The sequence below is a fragment of the Rhineura floridana genome, chromosome 19 (genome assembly GCF_030035675.1).
Source record: "Rhineura floridana isolate rRhiFlo1 chromosome 19, rRhiFlo1.hap2, whole genome shotgun sequence".
Lineage (NCBI taxonomy): Eukaryota > Metazoa > Chordata > Lepidosauria > Squamata > Rhineuridae > Rhineura > Rhineura floridana.
In genome coordinates, this window is record NC_084498.1 from 8,866,607 (window position 1) to 8,887,512 (window position 20,906).

At 42.1% G+C, this 20,906-nt stretch overlaps 1 protein-coding gene and 2 long non-coding RNA genes across 12 annotated transcripts in view; 1 reads left to right on the plus strand and 2 right to left on the minus strand.

Moving 5' to 3' along the window:
• Positions 1–5,237, minus strand: part of LOC133373525 (uncharacterized) — a 13,227-nt gene extending 7,990 nt beyond the window's left edge. Inside the window, exons 1-2 of one of the 2 annotated variants that reach the window (XR_009759686.1) lie at positions 4,946–5,237; positions 884–948 (exon numbers count right to left, since the gene is read on the minus strand). This is a non-coding gene — a long non-coding RNA (uncharacterized LOC133373525). Of the gene's footprint in view, positions 1–883; positions 949–4,495; positions 4,601–4,945 lie in introns of those variants that run through there. The other variant, XR_009759687.1, reaches the window with a different exon arrangement.
• TCTN2 (tectonic family member 2) overlaps positions 4,702–20,906 on the plus strand; it is a 23,146-nt gene continuing 6,941 nt past the window's right edge. For 2 of the 9 annotated variants that reach the window (XR_009759685.1, XM_061603451.1), the window contains exons 1-16: positions 4,920–5,221; positions 6,393–6,497; positions 6,800–6,873; positions 7,598–7,796; positions 9,465–9,565; positions 10,913–11,112; positions 12,022–12,165; positions 12,756–12,879; positions 13,710–13,842; positions 14,537–14,602; positions 14,710–14,814; positions 16,131–16,208; positions 17,138–17,218; positions 17,794–17,905; positions 18,523–18,626; positions 19,313–19,469. Coding sequence is in view for 8 of the 9 variants with exons in the window: in XM_061603451.1 (XP_061459435.1) it covers positions 5,137–5,221; positions 6,393–6,497; positions 6,800–6,873; positions 7,598–7,796; positions 9,465–9,565; positions 10,913–11,112; positions 12,022–12,165; positions 12,756–12,879; positions 13,710–13,842; positions 14,537–14,602; positions 14,710–14,814; positions 16,131–16,208; positions 17,138–17,218; positions 17,794–17,905; positions 18,523–18,626; positions 19,313–19,469 (1,868 nt within the window). In the remaining variant the exon portion in view is untranslated. Of the gene's footprint in view, positions 4,785–4,808; positions 4,891–4,919; positions 5,222–5,592; positions 5,615–6,392; positions 6,498–6,799; positions 6,874–7,597; positions 7,797–9,464; positions 9,566–10,912; positions 11,113–12,021; positions 12,166–12,755; positions 12,880–13,709; positions 13,843–14,536; positions 14,603–14,709; positions 14,815–16,130; positions 16,209–17,137; positions 17,219–17,793; positions 17,906–18,522; positions 18,627–19,312; positions 19,470–20,906 lie in introns of those variants that run through there. The other 7 variants (XM_061603449.1, XM_061603448.1, XM_061603445.1 and 4 more) reach the window with 7 other exon arrangements.
• The window catches only part of LOC133373527 (uncharacterized), a 9,833-nt gene continuing 7,747 nt past the window's right edge, over positions 18,821–20,906 (minus strand). The window contains exons 2-3 of the long non-coding RNA XR_009759689.1: positions 20,475–20,676; positions 18,821–19,691 (exon numbers count right to left, since the gene is read on the minus strand). This is a non-coding gene — a long non-coding RNA (uncharacterized LOC133373527). The remainder of the gene's footprint in view (positions 19,692–20,474; positions 20,677–20,906) is intronic.

The following is a 20,906-nucleotide window of genomic DNA, read 5'->3' on the forward strand; positions in this document are numbered from 1 at the left end:
TGACTCTGCCCACGGCTGGACACATCTCCCTTACCCACTGCTGATTAGGACTGCCCACAGCAAAGCAGGCCAATCACTGTGTCTGCCTGAGCCAACAGCAAATTGTTTTCATTGGACACACCTGGAGCGGCAATGGTGTTGATGGCCAATCAACTCTGACATGTATGTGAAGCTGACTTCAAGGTAAAACCTGCTGGAGCTGCAACATCCAAGGTTTGGGAGTAAAAGGGGGTGGAGTTTTAACAGTGTTCTGAAAACAGAGGTGGAGATGCACAACCGCTGGCAAAGAAAGCCAGGGCAGGTGGAATACCTTGCTTGTGTCCCTTGTAGCTTATAGTGTCCTGAAGGAGAACCTGGTTAGCTGGATCCCTAAACTGGAACTGGCAAGGCACGGGAGGCTGGTCTGTTAGGGCAAATGGGGTACTGCCCCACCAGTGTGGGGCATCTGTGGACACATCTGTGTCAACCAATCCCCCACCTGCCTACCTTCTTGCTTACACCCAGTCCAGGTGGTGGCGCTGCCTGCCAGCCTCTTCCTCCTCAGTGTTGCCCTTGCAGAACTCCGCAAGGACGACGACAATGGGGACAAAAGCAGAATGAGTTGGTTCCGCCTATCATTACCTGTGGCTGCTCCTACTGTTGGCCTTCCTGCTTTCCCCCTACTTGTCAAGACTAGCAGCCACCAATAGTCCTGTCCTCCATGAAGTTGCCTACCCCCTATTAAAGACATCTCAGCTTGCGGCCATCATCACATCTTGCAGCAGTGAGTTCCATCAATTAATGGGCACCCAAGAGCACTCCCACAGCTGCCGGTTGAAACTAGATCAGGCCATCTGCGATTCTGTTGGGGAATGTGGAAAGGCAATGAAAGGGGTCACCTTACCGTTGTTAGGCTCTTCTGCTCCTTGAGAAACTTATTCTTAACCTGCTGAGGTGCTGTCAGCAAGTCTGAAAGGCAGAGGGAATAGAAAGGGTCGTTTTTGTATAAGAATGCCAGGCAGATCCTGGGATCAGCATCTATGGCCATTTCTTTTCTCCTTTAAGTCTAGCGATGCCAATGTATTCCTGCCCCCAGGAAAATGTGGAAAGAACTCTCTCTCTCTCTAGACTCCTGGCAGATTTGCAAAATAGACTTTGCTTTCATATGGGTCAGGAGGTGGATGGGAAGGACATCCTGCTTTACTGGTTGAAGCCGGCTGGATATATCCTCCACCAGCCATGCACTACACCGTGAGCTAAACATTGACCCAGCCTTTGAGGGAGGTCGGGCAAGTGAAACTTAATCTTTCAGAACAAAGCTCTGATTATTTCAAGCTTCTCTTCTGTTTCTCTTCCCCAATCCACCCATCCGCATACTTTTTAAAAGGATATTATGGACAGAAAACACTTTTCACAGCTGTCTTGAGTCAGCTGTATCAGTTGCAGGCATACATTATTTTTTGTCTCTGTTCTGCTATTGAGTTAGGAGAGTTATGCTAAGAATAATTTTAAAAAGCAAATTAAATAGGAATTTGACACTTACAGTAAACTCCAATAAGTTCCAGATGGATATTAGGCCACATCTTAACCTTACATGCAAAGCAGTATTACACCACTTTAACAGTCATCACTTTCACCAAAGAATCCTGGGAGCTGTAGTTTGTTGAGGGTGCTGAAAGTAGTCACGACCCTCACAGAGCTACAATTTTTGGAGTGGTTTAACCATCTGTAGCTCTCTGAAAGGAATCCTAACCACTCTCAGCACCCTTAACAAACTACAGTTGTGCAGATGTGGCCTTAGGCCACATTCATGCCATACATTTATTCCATTATTATTCCACTTTAAACCGTCATGGCTTCCCCCCCAAAGAATCCTGGGAAGGACAGTTTGTGAAGGTGTTGAGAGTGGTTAGGAGGCTCCTATTTCCCTCATAGAGCTACAACTTCAGAGTTCCCTGGGAAGAGGGATTGATTGTTAAACCACCCTGGGAATTGTGGAATAAATGTATGGTGTGAACGTGGCCTTAGAGCGAACACAGAAGAGTCCTCGGACACCTTAAATCAGGGAGAGGGAGCCTCTGGCCTGTAGACCAAATTAGTTCTGGATCCCACCCACTGGCCAGATCTAGTTCCCTATTCCTGCATTAAAGGCTAATGGATTTCCAATGGAATCCTATTCATGTTTACACAAATGTAAGTCCCACTGCATCCTACACCTAAGTACAACCAAATTCATTAAATTATTTTTACATCCCATCTTGTCCCCATTACGGAACCCAAGGCAGCATATATGTGTTTCCCAACAGTCTCCCATCCAGGCACTGACCATACCCAGACCCGCTTAGCTTCAGCAAGAAGGTGGTAGCCCACCTGTCTGCAGAACTTTCCCATACATACAAAGGATTGCAGCTCTATTGTGGTAGAGGCTTTAATGATGTTGGGGGCTCTGATTCACAAATGTTCCCACCACAATAAGGCTGCAATCCTCCTATGCACATTTACCTGGGAATAAACCCCACTTAGCACAGTAGACTTAATTCCAAGCAGGGATGCATGGAGTTGCACTGTTAACCTGTTAGTCATTAAGGTGCTGTGGAATGGTTTGTTTGGGTCCACTTTAAGCAGTTCCTCAGCAACATTCTTTCCTCAGGAAGTGAGAAGGTGGACCTATTTTTAAAGAATAGCAACATTGAGAAAAATGTGTATTTGTAGATATCGATCACCTCACTGCTGTCAAGGTGACATTATAGAGGTATTTGTACTGGGGCTGGGGTCCTGATTATAAATTAACACCTATAGATTTTGGACTCGTAGGGAGTAAGCTTTGCATGGGGTTACAAAACTGTCATGGTTGAACAGGTACATGCACATCTTGGTAAGAAATGGGTGGTGTAAGGTAAGAGCTCAAAGGTTTATTTTCCTTCAGCCTTGCAGAGAAAGTTATCAATTTACTGAATCTTTGGGGGGCTACAATAACATTCTTGAGATTGCAGTAGGTGTAGAAACTTTATTTAGTGACAATAAACTTGTTCATAGGTCATTCTTAGCTAGAAGGCATCTCAAGGAGGATATAAATCAGAATTTTTTTTTGGTTATACCTAAAAGATTGTCTCACCCCTGCCCTACTGAGAGGGCACCTTGCAAATACCATCTTACCAGAAGGTCTGTTCCACTTCCACAGGATGCTGGAATCAGGCCTATAGAGTGGCAGCAGAGGAACTCTCTCCCATTTCACACCAGTCTAGGTCCTGTCTCTATTGTATTTTCGGCATCAGTTGAAGACTTTCCTCTTTCAACAAGGCTTCTAAGTGAAGTTTTTTATCCCAGTTTGTATTTGTACTGGATTTGAAATTGTTTTTATGTATGTAATTAACTGTTTTGAGATATAATGGCTTTTAACTGTTTTTGCATATGTAATGGGTTTTGTTTTTATTTATGGAATTGTTTTATATATATATATATATATATATTGTATTGTGAAATCGCTTTGAGAAGCTTCATAGGAAGAAATTCATAAACAGGATGAGAGGGGGTAATATTTAAATCTCCACCACATTCTGGACTTCTGCCCTTCTGACAGCAACACTTCCCAGCTGGAGCATTGATCGTATCAGGGCTATGGCATTTCCAGCTCAATCCAATTTGTTTCCTTGGAAGTAAGTCCCCCTCAGTTAAATTGGGGCTAATTCGTAAGTAAATGTGCATAGGATTGCACTGTTATTTGACAGATCAACTAAATGAATGGATTAAAGCTGCAACGGATAGGACTGTGGAAAGATATTTTATGCCGCAATACTATGCCCATTTAACTATAGTAGTAATACCTATCAAGTGAGGATAAGACAGTGCAATGCTATGCATGTCCCCTCAGAGATTTATTTATTTATTTATTAAATTCCTCCCAGTAGGAGCCCAGGGCAGCAAACAAAAATACTAAAAACACTCTAAGACATCCTAAAACAGGCTTAAAAATATATTGAAATAAAACGTATTTTAAATCATTTTTTTAAAAAAAGCTTAAAAAGCAGTTCCAACACAGATGCACTGTCTGGGATAAATGTCTCTACTTAAAAGGCTTATTGGAAGAGGAAGATCTTCAGCAGGCTCAAGAAAGACAATAGAGATGGTGCCTGTCTAACGTTTTAGGGGAGGGGATTCCAAAGGGTAGGTGCCACTACACTAAAGATCCACTTCCTATGTTGTGCAGAAAGGACCTCCGGATAAGATGGTTATCTGCAAGAGGCCCTCACCTGCAGAGCGCAGTGATCGACTGGGTATATAAGGGGTAAGACAATCCTGGGCCCAAGCTGTATAGGGCTTTGTACACCAAAAACAGAACCTTGAACTTAGCCTGCTACCTAAGAGATAAGCCATATGAAATTTAATGGGGTTTACCCCCAGGCCCAGAAAACCTGGTCCAGTTACAACACTGCAGCCTTAATGTTTCTGATGACTCAAGTCCACAAAAGTTTTTGCCATAACAAATCCATTAATCTTCAAGGTGTCCATGCCTTACATTTAAAGCACTCTTATACCACTTCAATCAGTCCTGGCTTCCCCCAAATAATCCTGGGAACGGTAGTTTGTTAAGAGTCCTGAGAGGTTTTAGGAAACTCCTCACAGGACACGAATTCTTTGCATGCTTAACACACTGCTGATCCCACGAATCTCTATCACTTTTAAACTGGCTCAACAGTTAACCTTGCCCCAATTCCGAGAGGAGTTGCTTTAAGACAGACACAGCAGCTAGCCAATCAGCAGTCCAACTGATGGAGCCCTTAACCCGGCTGGCTAATTGAATTTAGGTTAATATCCCACTGGGTTCCTTTTTGCAAAGAGGAATGATGAGAACGCTAAAGTTTGCCTTAATATGGAGCATACCACTCAGACAGCACATGGGGGAGATTAACAGTAGGGTTATGCTCTTTTCTATTTCTTGTCCCTAACATATACAGCGGTGCCTCACCTTAGCCTTTGCTGTCAATGTAGTGAAGCACTTTGGGCTTGTTTTTGGAAAGGTGGCAGGCCTTTTATTCTTTAGAGCAAGCAACGTGAGGTAGTTCCTCCCAGTCGTTTCCACAGCAACCGAGGGAGGCTACTGGCAAGATGGCGGCTGAAGCGCTCAGGGGCTCGTCTTAGCGGCGGTTTTGCCTTGCTATGTTCGTCCGGCGGCTCCTTTGGGGGCTGATGGTTCTTTTCAGGGCCCGAGCGCAGGATGGGAATACCGGTGGGTGGCGCCGGGGTAGGAAAAAGGAGTGTGCATTGTGGTGAATGGGCCCCTTGTCTCCCTTTCTCCTGTGCCTTTAATAGCTGTGTGACAGGCAGAATTCCAACAGGTGCAGATATGCCCCTTCATTACATCGCTATCATGGGCTTCACCTGTTTTGTTTCTGGCTGCCACACGGCTGTGAAAAGCATAGGAGCCTTATCAGGGAGCTTTCTAGGTTTGGGATTTATGATTTCATGTACTTAATACTGCCGCTTACATGCCAGTTATACTTGCATAACATGTTTTCCTAGGGGACTTTGCCCATTGTCTATTAAACATGGTATATTTCTTCGAGTTTTGCCGTTTATGGAGTTTGGTATCCCGAACAAATTTAGAGCATAATCCTATACACATTCCTGTTTAGAAGTAAGTCTTATTGAGCTCAATGGTATTTACTCCCAAGTAAGTGTATATAGCAGCCTTTGCCAACCTGGTGCTGTCCAGATGTTTTGGACTACAACTGCTTTGGCCTCAGCCAGCATGCTTCCATGCGCTCTATGCGCTCTGGAATCATATAGCCATGCCGGCCAGATCTGATGGGAGTTGTAGTCCAAAACATCTGGAGGACACCAAGCTGGTTTATGAGATTGCAGCCTCAGGCTTCTGCATGTGAGGAAAGGTAGTTTTGGGGTGGTGGAGAAATGCATTGTATGAAGTTTATTTTTCAAAAATTCTTCAGTGAGCTACCAATAATCAAGCTGGATTTATCCATCCATTTAAAAACTGCTAACAAAGGGTTGTATCCAACAAAGTCATAATCAGAGTAGACCCACTGAAATTAATTGACTTAAATTAGTCCACATTGATCTGAATGGGTCTACTCTTAAGTATGACTTATTCGGATGCAAGTGATTTTTAAAAAATGTACCTATTATTCTTTGCCAAAGCAAATAAGTAGAATTTAATTTCTCCCTCAATTAGTGAAGGCATTTAATAGAGGCACTTCTTTAGTTACACATAAAAAACCCCACTGTCCACTTCATCAGATATGTGAGTGGTTATTCTAAGTTATAGGGATATATATTTATGCTTTGGAGATGGAGATTGTAAAAAGTGAGGTCACATGAAAATGAAATGTGGAAAAGTACAGACATTGATAACATTTCTTTATGGTGTGAATGCAAATACTGATTTCTATTTGTAGGTTTTCGTCCCTCCTTTATCTACATGTCTGGGACCGTAGTCACTGCTTCTTTGGCCAGCAGTCCAGCAGATATTTTCTCTATTGCTGTGGCAGACAGTGAAACAGGTAAGATTTCTTTTGACATTTTTTCCAAATTGCATGTATTCAAAGATGATAGAAATTGAGGGACCACTTTCTATCTCAAAGATTACTAGGGAGTACATGAATTTTTCTGCTGGTAAGATGATCTGTTATTTTTACTACCTCTTGTAGTGACTAAGGCTGCAATCCAATACACACTTACCCGGGAGTAAGTCCCATTGAATTTAATGGAACTTACTTCTGAGTTGACATGTACTGTATTGCAGCCTAAGTGAGAGGTAAGAGTAAATCTGAAAGTATTCATATTGGTCTTTGCTCTTTTCTAGGGATGTTGCCCCTAGCAGACTGTAGTGGAAGAAACAAAACTGGTGACTGGAGTTTGAATGTCACATATCAAGGGGTTAGTAAAACAAACAAACTGAACCTACCCTGTCATTGCTGCTTAAATATCTTAAGTGTAAAGTACCTCTTTTAACCATAATTTTGTAAGTTTCTCAGCTATTGGATTAGCCTGTCGCTGACTGCCATAAGAGGCTCCTATAGTTCCTACCCCCCACTTGGGTGACATTTTATTTGTTTCTTACATTTATATATCATCCACCAACTATGTCCTCTGGGTGGTTTACAAACAATACAATATGCAATCAAAAATTTAAAAACAATAAAACCAACAATAAACTATGAATTGACACCAAAAAAGTCTAAAAGCCATCATAGACACAGCGTCATAAAATCAAATTAAAATCAGCAAGGGGAGAAGAAATTGGTGCAAGAATTTAAAAACCATCAAAAATATACTTCTGTTACAATTAAAGGGCTTATTATACTAAGAACTAAAGTATATCTAACTTAATCCCATGCAGAATACTATATCTTCCTGTGGTTGTTAGAGAACTACAGCACTTTGCAAATATAAATGTGTTTTCCCACTAGCATTGCAATACTAAACACACTTTCTGTGGTGCTTGCACTCTACTTAAGTATTACTCTTCCATCTTCTCCATGCAATTGGCAGAAGAAGAGATGTTGATTGATGTTCAAGGTTGCTTTTCTAGCAAGCTGTGTTTGAAAACTGCTTTGTGATGCTTTGTAAATTTATTACTAGCCATCAAATTGTGTTTCAGAATGTTTCCAGAGTGACAGTACGCTTGACCAGGAATCTGCAGCTGTGTACGTCCAATCTCACTGATTGCTGCACAGAAGCCCCCTGCTTGGTTGAAGCTTTGCAGGTCTCAGCTTGTCGAGACTCAGTGGTGGTGGCCCGTCTGTTGATCCAAGCTGAAATATATGCTAATACATCCTTGGGAAATGCAACAGCAAAAGGTCCCTGTTTCTTTATGTTATATTTTAAAGCTTGTTTTTTGTGCTTTTCTGCAATCCAGAGAAGTGTGTATGTTTACCTCAAGTCTTGTGGTGCAGCAGCCTCATTGGATCAGGCTACTTCAAAAGTCATGTAAATATCTACAGAGGTGAAACACCTTTGCCTACAAGGGGGTGGAAGCCCCCTCTCCCCCATGTATGCAAACAGTTCCCTGCATGCACGTAAATGGCATAAACATAACTAGCACATTGCCGGCAGTTGTCATGCATACATGCATAGAGACAACTTACATTTTTGAGGACCTCTTAGAGGTGTGGTTGCATCCCTCTCCCCATGATATTTATGTTGTTGGTGGCTAATCCAGCCAGCGTGAAGGGTGGAGGGCAGACTTTGCCCTCATCACAGCAGTGGCCTGAAGTGCCACACATTACTGGTTCCCTTTATGGCAGCCATTCTCTTCTATAGAAAAGGGAATGGGTGCATGTAGGTACATCATCAAGTTTAGAGCTAAACCTGTTCCGTGCCTCTGGTGACCTTAGACAGTCTCAAGCTGCCTTCTGTGTGCCTAGTTCCATCTTGGGTGTTAAGACTGGCAGAGAGGGCCCTCTCAGTAGTTCCACTGCTGTTGGAAGTTGGAGGGTGGCAGCCTGGGACAGGTGATTCTCTGCAGTAACTCGTAAGCTGTTATCTTTTAGGTGCCTATTGAAGACCTTCCTCTTTCAACAAGCCTTTTAAGTTGAGACTTTATCCCAGTCTGCGTCTGTGTTGGAATTGCTTTTTAATATGTTTTTTAAACCTTTTTTTAAACAATATGTTTTTAACCTTTTTTTAAAGATGTTTTCAAAGCTCTTTTAAAAAAATGTTTTTAAAGGTGTTTTGTTTTAATGTATTTTAAAGTCTGTTTTTATGATGTTTTAAAGTGTTTTTAATGCTTTTGTTTGCCACCCTGGGCTGCTGCTGGGAGGAAGGGTGGGATATAAATAAATAAATAAGCTGTAGAATTCCCTCTCCATAAAGGCACATCTGCACCTTCATTTTATTGCTTTCATTGTGTGCTGAAGATGAGTCTCTTTGCCCTGGCCTTTGTCAGCTGAGAGATATCATTTTTAGGACCCCCCCTTCTTTTGGTGTAACGTGTTTTAACTGATTTTTTTAATATTATATTGTAACCAGTGAAGGGTGGAAAAGAATTTTTTTTTAGGAGACACAGTGCAAAAGTAAACGGGCTGAGGCAACCTCAGACAACAGGTTATTCATGACCAGCTTGAATGAAAATAGTTCAGGGAGAGGAAGACTCAAAAGGAATTGGTTTCTTAGCAGTGTAGTGGTAAATTCAGAAGTGCTGGGCCCCTTCATAATAGTCACAGCCATGCTCCCTTCAGTTTTTTTTCCATACTGGACTGAGAATGAGAACCTTGTTAATGTCTTCTCCCACAACAACAGATGTCCCTGGCTCCCAGATGACACTGCTCCCCAAAATGTAAGGGGTCTAAGACCCCTGAGATCCTGGACAACTACAGCCCTGCTCAGCAGAGCCAAAGGAGTGGCCCTGCTTCCCATGTTTCCCCCTGCTACTGCCAGATGGAATGGCTGCTGCTAGATGACAGCTTAGGAGAGGGAGAAGCCCCCTAAGGTTCAGACCCCTAAGTGTTCTTCTTCTTTTAAAATAGATAATGCAACAGTGATCCCCAATCAAGTGTTTCAGCCACTGGGCTCTTGTCCCTGCAATCTCACTGCAGGAGCCTGCGATATCCGTTGCTGCTGTGATTTGGTACTAATCCTACATTTAATTTCTGAAACCTGCATTATTAATAATTTTGTTAAGCAAATGTGTATACAGTAGGGCCCCACTTACCAGCGCTAATGCGGTGGCTTTCAATTAGGGGAAATTTCCCGTTTTAAAGCCATTTTTGCGCTTTTGCGGCATTTTCGCGCAACGCGCCCCATTATACTCAATGGGTTCTGCTTTACGGCGATTCCCGCTTTACAGCGGCAGTCCAGAAACTACAGTTTATATACAGCTTGTATATAATGCAATTATGTGAGAAGGAACTAATGAAACCTGGAACTAATGAAATGAAATTTTGTGATAATGCTGTACAGTAGGGCCCCACTTTACAGCACTTTGCTTATACAGCGGTTGCAATTAGATGCAATTAGACTAAAGCCCCACTCATACGGCGCTTGTTCCACTTTTACTGTGGTTTTCGGGCATTGCACACCATTCTATTCAATGGGTTCCGCTTTCCAGCGGTTTTCGCTTTCCAGCGGGGGTCCGGAACATAACCCGCGTATGAGTGGGGCCCTACTGTACAATGAAGCTTTAGATTTTATTTTGGAAAATTTTATTTGTTTCTTGGTTTTAAAAACTAATGAAAAATGAATACCCCCCCTGCATTTTAAGCACTTGTAGGGAAAATGTACAAAAATGTCTGCAAAATGATTTAAGAACTGTGCATATTTCGTTGTATTTACTATTGTGGCATAATAAACCAACAATGGTTGATTCTTTGGGTCTTCTGCTAGTGGAATAATTGAATAAGAAGAATAATTAAATATATGAAAAATGTGGCATATAGCTCTCTGGGTTGATAAGCAGTAGGAGCCACCTCCACAGTGTCAGCCCTGCTCACCTTGCATTTCTTTGTTAAGGTTAACACAGAAATCTGCCTTTTACCAGGTCAGGCTTTGTCTGTCTAGACCAGCATTTTCTGCTCTGATTGGAATGGCTGTCCAGGGTTTCAGGTGGAGATCCTGAACTCAACCTACTACCTGCTACCTGAGAACCTTTTAATTGGACATGCCAAGGATTGAACCTGCAACCTCCTGCATGCAAAGCATGTGCTCTGTCACTGAGATATAGTCACTCCTATAGTCACTGATGCTACTCAGGCTCGGTACATAGCCTAAATTTAAAGCACAATAACATTCTCCAGAGAATCCTGGAAACTGTATTTTACCTCTCACAATGCTACAATTCCTAGCACCCTTGACATATTACAGTTCCCAGGATTCTTTGGGGGAAGTCATGTGCTTCAGTCTTTTTTTAGGTTGATGACAAGTTGGGCCCATCTCTGTTGTATAATATTTTTCTATTTTCTTTCTTTCTTTCGCGCAGGAATGTACCTCAGAGATGAAGCAACTGTTCAGTGGGTCCTGTTTTGAAGGAGTATTTGGCGGAGATGTCAATCTGCCTTTTGACCACCTGTGCTCTGTCCAGACTGGGAAAAATGTCCCTGACTGGTTTCCTTTCTTATGTGTGCAGTCCTCCCTTAACAATACACCTTTCCTTGGTTATTTCTATCATGGCCATTCTACGTAAGTACAGAAAAACACCTGGGATATCTATACTTGTATGCCTGCAAAATAGCCCCTAACCAAGTGCATAAGACAGTTTCTCCCCACCTCCCATGCCCATGCTGTTTTGCAAACTTTCTGTTTTTTAGTATTTTTCAGGCAGAGTGATCTATCTTTTCCCGCTAATTCCCTCATCCAGGAATATTTTTCAAAGAAACAACAAGCAGGATGATGCTTTTCTTTCCTAATTTCTGCCTCCCAATTTGTGAACCTTTCATTCTTGTAGAAAATATTTTATTTATTTATTAAAACATGTATAGACCACCTTTCATTATAAAATAGCAAGGCACTTTATAAAATAAAACTAATACAATAAAACAGTAAGTTACTAAAAACAGAGATCCAGAATTTCCAGTAGAATGGCTACTAAAAACCAGTCCTACTTAGGGAACGCCCTCACAAATAGGTGTGTTTTAACCACCCAGCAGAACACTTTACTGTAGGTGCCCACGGTATGTAACATGTTTCACGGTCGTATAGGGCAGCCTTTGCCAACCAGGTGCCTTCCAGGTGTTTTTGTCTACAGCTCCTATCAGCTGCAACCAGCACAGCTGGACTGACTACAGCTGATGAGAACTGTAGTTCAAAAGATCTGGAGGACACCACGATGACGAAGGCTGATATAGGGCTCTAGTAGGTAGTCTCTTGTTCAGTTTGTTGCGCAGGTCTGCACCTGTGAATCTTCAGCAGTGCTGTATGCAGGGTAGGAAACCTGTGGTGCTCCCAATGTTATTGGGCTACAACTCTCAATATCCCTGACCTGGGGTTGATGGGAGTTAGTCAAGCAAAACCTAGAGAGCCACAGGTTCTCCATCCCTGCTGTACTCTTAGACCTTTCACTGATCCTCGTGCTTTATTTGTTTTTCAAAGGCTGTACATTCTGTCTCCTGTTGCTACAAACAGGATGATAAAACATCTTGGGGAGAGGGAAGAGAAGAGCAGCACAGCTATCGTCAGGCAATTACTTGCTCCTCCCTGTTATGTGCTACAGCAGATTGCACTGCTGCTACAAACGTAAGAACTCTGCTAGAGCAGGCCAAAGGCCCATCTAGTCCACAACCTGTTTCCAACCACAAGCAGAGCATGGAGGAAACCGTTCTGTCCCATGGTTGTTCCCCAGCAGCTCTGCTGAGTGACATACATCCCCTTAACGTGAATGTTCCATCGTGACCAACAGCCACTGATTGGTCAATCTTCCGTGAATTTGATTGATCCTCTTTGAAAGCCGTCTGAACTGGAGGCCACCACTGCATAATGAGATTTTTAAAAAAAAGATGGTTTTAGTGTTATCATTTGTTGTTTGCCGCCCTGGGCTCCCTTTGTGAGGAAGGGCAGGGTATAAATTTCATCATTGTTATCATCATGTGGCAGTGAGTTTGATGACTTAATTATGTGCTTTGTGAAAAAGTGCTTCCTTCTGTCTGTCCTGAATGTTCTGCCAAACAGTTTCAAGGAGTGATCCTGAGCACAGCTTCTCTCTGTCCTCTTTCTCTGCACTATGTATAATGCTGCTGGAAATGCCTAATTTAATTCTTTGGACACTTGCCTTTCAAGGCTTTAATAATGATACAAATGTATTTTTTCCTAAACAAATGTTTTTGCAGTTCTTCACCCCAAGTTTCTTCATTTAAGATTCCATTTCAAACCATCCCAGGAAAACATTCTAGTGGTTACAAACAAGGAGAGCCGATAATGACCATGGAAAATGAGTATTTTACAGTTCCTCAGGTAATGGCGGCCTGCTTGCATGAGCGATCCCTCCACTTTCTCTGTTTTTTTGTCTGCTTAGAGCAGAGTGGGGAACCTCTGGCTCATGGGTGGAGTGTGACCCACTATACTTCTCTATCAGGCTGTGGGAAGTCTCCCCAGCCACACTCTCTCTCTCTTCCAAAACATCCCCCGCACACACACACACACACACTGGCCCTAATGTGTACCCTCTTCAAATGCTTTTGCTGGGCTGGGCTGGGCTGGGCTGGGTCTTTGAATGTATCTTCAAGCTCTTGCTTGCCTGGATGGGGATTAAAGGATGTGTGTGTGTAGGACTGTATAAATATCTGCCACAGACCACTTGAAAATTGCTGGGGGTCTTCGCGGACCACTTAATGATTTTTCTCCCTGTTGCAGCAATTGTAATACTCTGTGCTAGGTGCTGTATTATTTTTAATTGTGTTTTTATTGCTTCTTTTCATTTCTTATAAATTGTATTTTATTGTATTACAATTTGCATTCTGTAGAATTCAAATTGTAATACAATAAGGTACAATATAAGAGATTGTATTTTACAATGAAATTGAAAATAATTTATTCAGTGCAGACATGCTACAGACCAACAGGCTGAGACCTCCTGGACTACTGTACTAAGATACGAGTTGCATCCTTTGCTCTGCCCATTTTGCCTCTGGCTCCATCCACCACTGGTACGGAGCCTCCAGGTGATTGCCTGTTAGGGATGAAAAAAGTTCCACACTGCTGACTTAAGAGTTTGTTCAGGAGGAAAAACAAATTTCACAAAAATAAATCTGAAGTTGCACTCTTTATCTTCTTATGTGATACAGCAATTCATAGCTGGGCAGTGTGCGAGAAATGCCCCTGTTGCATTCCTTTGGAATTTTGAAGTGGAATGTCTCACTACTTGCAAGGAAGGGGGGAGTATGCTGCCAGACACAGCAATAAACAGTGGTACTGGAGGTATGCTTTGTTTTTAATTGGAAATAATAGGTAGTTCATTGTTATATCAGAACAAGGCTGATCCAAAGTTTCAGTTATTTTCTGTTTGCAGTGATCATCTCTTTCAGGCATCGTTGCCAGGCTTCAACTGTTCTTTATCTTCAAGGCTAAAATGAAGCAAAACAGTGCAAGGGTTGACTTGGTCTAGCCTGGCTCTCATCGTGAATTGTACTAAGAGCTTGCAAACAGTGATCGACCCACAGATTCTGTTTCATATTTATATCCCACTTTCTGTCCATTATGGAACTCAGGGTGGTGTACCTAGAGGTCCTAGGTGGTTTCCTGTACGGTTACTGGTCAGAAACAAGACCTGCTTAACTTTAGCAAGATGGCTGCATTCTTTACTTTCAGACCATGTCCTGAGAACAGAGGGCACTGCCACAACTGATAGCTCCAGCCATCTGCTGAATGTAAGAGAGGGCTGTGAATACCTTCCCCCCACCTCTGCCACTTACAATTGCATGTTAATTGCAGGGATCCAGCTATGTAAACCTGAGGCCCATCTCAAATTCTTTTCATGCAAGTTGTATTCTAGAGACCATCAGTATGTGGAAGCCTAATTCTACAGTTGGGATCCCCTTTGCTGGAAATGTGATCCCTTCCATTACAGCTAGTTTTAAGACTTAATGCCCTCATTGTTGTTTTTTCTTGCCAGACAGTATCTTGCCACAGGTGACCCAGGAAGAGAAAGACATGGATGTCGGGAACTGCACTGGTAGAGGTAGGTATGTGTTGCATGCAGTTTTATAGATTTTTAAAAAGTTTTCACCAATTCCATTCCAATTCCAGTGAAAGCTGGACTCCATAAAAAATCTTCTTTGTGTCCAGAATGCAGAAATGTGACCTTTGCAGAAGATTATACATTCATATGGGAAGGCAAGAGAATAATAGAAATAAAAGTTACTCTCCTTTTTGGAGCAATATGTCCAGAAGGTACCATCATATTTATTTTGTGTTTCTTACTCAAGAGTCCACCCCACACACACCCAGCATGTTGATTTTGTGGCATAATCTTCTTGAAACATTATCAGATTGTTGTTATATAAAACAAGTTGTTCAGTGGGGCTTTTAGTTCTGTGGCCAGTTCCCAAAGATTTGTACACTCCAAGAGCAAATCCCCACACCCATGGCAAACTGTTTGTGAAACCGAAGGGAGTTAGTGATATGGGATGTGAGCCTGCTGTTCACAGCGGGGGAACGGAGGGGAGAAGCAAATTTTCTGTTGGCTGGGTTCAAGTAGTTGGGTTGCCTAAAGCCTACCAGCCTTTGTGTTTGTGCCATATATCCTAGTTTCAATGTAGCTACAGATATTTGGTGGCTAAACTCTTTCAGAGGTAGTCTGGGTAACTCCTTGCTCTTGCTTCAGAGGCAGAGTTATGCAAAGGACTTCATGCTTGGTCTGCTTCAGGAGGAGGAGTCTCCCTCAGTATGTTGTGAGGCGAAAGCCCTTTGAGGGCTTTCCATCTCTGTGTAACAAAAGAAATTCACTTTGATAAGGGAAGATTCTGCCACATGTCTGCTGTCTATCCTACGGCGAGGAAAGCCATGCAAAGAGGAGGGAGCATAATTTGTATTGTTTGTGCCATATCACGTAGTGTTAACGCAGATCATGGGTGGGAACCCTTTTCAGTCAGGGGGCCACATTCCTTCTAGGCAACCTTCTCAGGGCCTCATGCTAGTGGTGGTGGTGGGCAGAAACAAGTGGGTGGAGCAAGGAATATAAATTTTACCTTCGTATGCTAGGCTGGTTTCTACGTACACTCACACACATCCATCCATACAGGCAAGCTTGAGGCATTATCAGAGTTCAGCAACACATTCCAGCCAGACACAAACCCTTGAGGTGGTGTGAAGCTCAGCCAGTGAGTGATGTGCTCTGGGGAGAGTCCCGACAGGTCTGGAGGGCCACATTTGGTCCCTGGCCCTGAGGGTCCTCACCCCTAAGGTAGCTACAGACGCTTGAGGGGTGGACTATAGCTGTTGCTTGTGCTGTTTGTCCTGAAAAGTGCACACCTGTGTCCTCTGTAGTGTATAGGAATTACAAAAATAAGGTCTATCCAGCTTTGAAGTGATCTATATATAAACAGAAAAACTGGGATGGGTTTTAAAGCATACAGTATTGCTGCAGAGTACACTAGTTATGGAAATTTAGGTAATGATGTGTATGATAGTGATGTGAAATTAAAGGTTCAATAAAATGGTGTCCTTCCTTTTTGGACACATTGATAACACATCCTTTTCTTTACTAGAGATACTGACACAGAAATTCACAGTCAACTTTGTGAGTGTAAACGCTACAAGCAAAGAAGAATTGTCTGGCAATCCAGGTGAAATCCCTCATAGGCTTAGCAGACACATGTTGCTATGTCAGTGGTCAGCAGTCAGTGATATTAAGTTTCCTTTTTGGGGGGGGGTGTCATATCAATATTTGTTGCCCTTCCTCTTAGTGTCAACTGTCTTCTTGGTTTCAGCCCGAATCCAGAACACTCAAGGGTGGGTGCAATATTTTTTGTGTGAGTTGAAAGTTTTCCGGAGGCCTTTGCAACCAAGGCAAAAATTGCCAGGCCCTTGCCCAGCCTCTGTTGGCTGGGGTGATGTTCAGCGGAGGCAAGACCTTCTACTGAGCGGTGGTTGAAGAGGCCCCCGCTTCTCTTTCTTGAAGGAGAGCAACATGAGGAGCATGCTGGCATGGCCAACACCGGAGCAGTAACAAAGGATGCCACCCAGATCCACTGTTCTGCAGCACAGTGGAGCAGGGAGTGTGCTGGTGTGGCTGCTTCTAAAGCAGTAGCCAAGAAAGCCCTCCCTTTTCTGATCAGGAACTTTTATTATTATTTTTTTGCTGATTTGGCCCTATGCTGCCAAGGCAGTGGCCAAACCACTCCACACATTCTCTCAACCTTGGAGCTGGGGCGGGATTGAAAATCACTGCATAACTGCTGGGATGATCCCTGCCTACTTCTGGAGCTCCAAGGCTGGTCAGTTATAACACTAGCCAGAGAACAGCATTTGCTATGGCAGATGCAGTGAGTGAAAATGTAGAAACCTGGTGTTTTGGATCTTAACTCTAGGAAGGCTTAAGGATGCAATCCTAACCCTTTACCTGGGAGGAAGCCGCATTGAATTTAAAGAGACTTACTTCTGAGTAGACATAGATAAGATTGCACTGTAATGCAGTTATTTGGCAAAATTGCTTGTTAATATTGATGAAAATCTGTAAAACCTCACGCAAAACCCTCTCTGTCTGTCTGTATAGGTTATCAAGTTGGAAAACCGATTAGGGCAGCAAATCTGAATTCTTCTGATGCTGTTACCACTTTATACCTTTGGAAGCCTGGTATTACATTTTGATATGGAGTGTTACAGAACTGCAATGCAAATAAACCTTTCAGACTGAGGTTTATTATGCTAACACTAGTTTTAGTCTTCAGTGCTATTTGGATAGGGCAATATAGCATGATTGGTGTTGATAGATGTTTTCTTGGTTACATTTGTAATATAGTGTAAAATAAAGTATTACCTTTATTCATCTGATCTATGACAAATGCAGAGCTAATAAAACCTTAGATGGCTTTTCTACATTTGCTTCTGATGTTTTACTACTTTCCTTTGGAAGGCTCCAAAAGGGAAATATTGAGATCTACTATTAAAAAGCTTTCCTAACACAGGGCTACAGTCTTGATTGCCAAGTAGAGTTGCACTGTGACAGCTCAGTTACTTCAGCTTGGATTAAATTAAAACCTTTCTGTTTTTAACAGACATAAAAGATGAATGGAACTCAGTAACGTCTCAGCATTGTTATTTTTATTGTGTATTTTAGTATTTCTGTTAAAAATAATATTCCATAAAACTTCAAGCAAGAACCTGTAAAAAGATATGAGGATTTCTCAAGCAGATATTTCTCTCACATAGATGGCAAAGGCTTGTGTAGATCAGCAAATCTCACACCGCTTTTATTTGGACAAAATTCAATCTCTGGATGCACTTTAGAAGTTGACCTTAATGATAGCTGCAGTCAGCTGAGGTGAGATAGTGTTTTCCCCCCTTTTTCTGTTTATGGCATGTCTGAAGCGATTTCATCCTCACACTGAAATTCTAGCATTGGCTGCATTTGCACATAACATTAAGCCATGGTTTCTTTAACCTATGGATTGTTCAACAAACCATGATTCATCTCACAGTCAAGTAACCAAGCTTATAGCTAGTTTCTCCAAAGCTTGGCTTGTTTTGCAGATGTTCTTGCTTTGTGCTTCTGTGGCATGGGTTAGACAAACCAACCATTGGTTAAATGAAGCTGTTGGATTTGGACATCATGCCAAACCATAGTTAAAATAAAATAAGCCACTGTTGGTAAGCCAACAACAAACCATGGTTTCAGAAAACAAACTATGGTTAGTCTCCTGGGCTTGTTCTGTATGATCAAACAAACCACACTTTGGCAAATAAAAATGGCCTAGCGCTGTGTGTGAACCAGGACATTGTTGATATAAAGGAAAGCAATTATTTCATCAAAATACCCATGTTGGTTCCTGCAACCCTGAAGATTTTATTTTTAAGTATGGATAACGTGTAATAAGCTGACCAACCACAATGGAAATGTTCTGCGTTCCATTATAACAACACATATATATTTGTTTGCAGGGAGAACGTTACTGAAAGACTTAATTCCTTAGTGCAAGCCAGTCATGTCGGGAAGAGGGGCAACTCCTCTTCCAGTGTCGCAGATGACTGGGTGGAAATCATCCGTGAGTAGTGACATTCACTAGCAATTGCTGAATTTTGTTTTAGTTTTTTAAAAAAATATAAATCGTTAAAACTTTTCTTATTAAAAACCATAATGTAGCCAATGGTTTAACCACATGCATAAACTTTTTCATATAACATTTAAAACAGTACAAAGGATAACTATACTTTGCCATATTTGATTTGAAGTTTTGCAGTTGAGTTTTGATATTTTGAAATAAATGGAATTACAGAGTAATTGTCACACTGGTTGAGGGGCCAAAGTATACAGTGGTGGCATGTGGTCCCTGGTTATGGTCTGAAGGCACATGAGTTGGCCACGTGGGTGAACAGGTCTGGATCTGCTCAGTGCCTGAATGGGCAGCCGCCTGGGAACTACTGTGTACACTATCTTGTGTTCCATGATGGAAGACAGGCAGGATAACCCTAAAAAGAAAATAATATCTCCCTCCATATAGTTCAGAGTGTAGGACTGCTCTGTTATTTTCTGGAAAGCGTAATTAACAGTACAGTCTTCTTCATGTTTATTTAGCAGATCATCCCTTGCCCCTTAAAGAGAAAGGGCTGAATATATATATAAATAAATGAAAATAATGTTGCCCCTTTCCCCTTGTAACCTTGGAAGAATAAAGATAAACTGCTCAACATCATTCATTGTCTCAGGACAATGTTTTTTCCCCATTAACAGGTTTAGATACATCTGATCCAAATACAAACACAAGTTTGGGGGATTTAAAAGGAATTTGTCCTGATATTCCTGCCCACTTGAATATTCAGATTATCACTGCTGATGTTGGAGCAGTGGAAGGGATTCCACAGCAGGAGATACTTGGAGTACAGATTAGGTATGTAAAAAATACTACTTATGTTTGCCATCTTCACGTGTTCTTCTGTTTGCTTTTATCCATTGTAAATCTGAAGTCTAGTTTCTGTTCAGAAAGAGATTCCTCTTCCCTCTTGCCAACATACTCATCCCATTAGATGCATATGTCTCTGATTGAAATGTAATTTCCATTTGTTCTGATCTTGCTTGCCTTGTTATGATCATGAGTGTATTATACTCTGCACTGGGGAGGGAAAAAGTTTGTGTCAAAAAAAGCTGAATATATCATGCAAATTTGTGTTTCATCACTGTCTGATTTCTGCTGGGGGAGGTGTAATGTATTTTGCTGAACTCTGAAGCCCTTTGCCTCAACCACTGGGTATCCTATAATTATCATTATTTATTATGTTTATGTGCCTGCCTCCCTCCCAGAGGAGCCCCAGGGCAATGCATAACATAATAAAAATACAACCATTTAGATACAGTAACTCAAAATCTAAAATTACAAAACTGAAAACAATAGCATAACAAAACCAATATTAACACTGCTGGATTCCAGAGAATGCATATATACCCAAACGTCAGGCAAACACAATGTTTAATTGATGGGGGGATAACCACAATTCTCCGGGGAGGGAGCCCCACAGTCGGGCCACCACCATGAAGGCCATGTTACTAGTCACCCGTTGATGGGATCATGAGCAGGGCCTCCCCTACTGATCTCAGAGGAGAGGTTGGTTGATATTGGGGGAAGTACTTCTTTAAATATTTAGGTCCTTGGTTATTTATGGTTTTGTACACTAGTACAAACAGCCTTTCCCATACTACTGAGCTGTGATACCTCATCAGGCTTTGCCGAGACACTTGCAGCCATGAGGGCTAGAAACTAGTTTAGGAAAAAATAGCTGAGATTCTCAGGATTCTGAAATATGCACTCACATTCAGAATATGGTCTCCAGGGAAGGAACCATAGCTCCATAGTAGAGCACATGGTCTGCCTGCAGAAGGTCCCAGGTTCAATACCCACCATCTCAAATTTAAAAGATCTCAGGTAGCAGGTGATGAGAGCAGCTCTTCTGTGCTGAACATCTGCTGCCAGTCAGAATAGACAACACTGGGCTAGATGGCAAATAGCCTGAGCCTGGTGCAAGGGAGCTTTCTTTGTTCCTAAGATATGCTGCTGAAGGTGTTGAACATTTTGTTTCAGAGATCCTGGTTGCTGTGAAGATCTGCGAAGAAAAAGCAATCACTGTACATTACCCTGTGTAGTTGTTCACTATCAGGCCATCTAAATGAAGGCAAAATATCTTAAGATTGCTACCCTTCCCATTTTAGCCTCATTAAGTATACTGCTACCATTTAATGTTCAAAAAGTAGTTTGTGACCGTTATAGGAAAGTAAAAGTCATTTCAAGGTGCAGTCAGTTGTCACCAAATGCAACCTGTGACCTTTTATATTT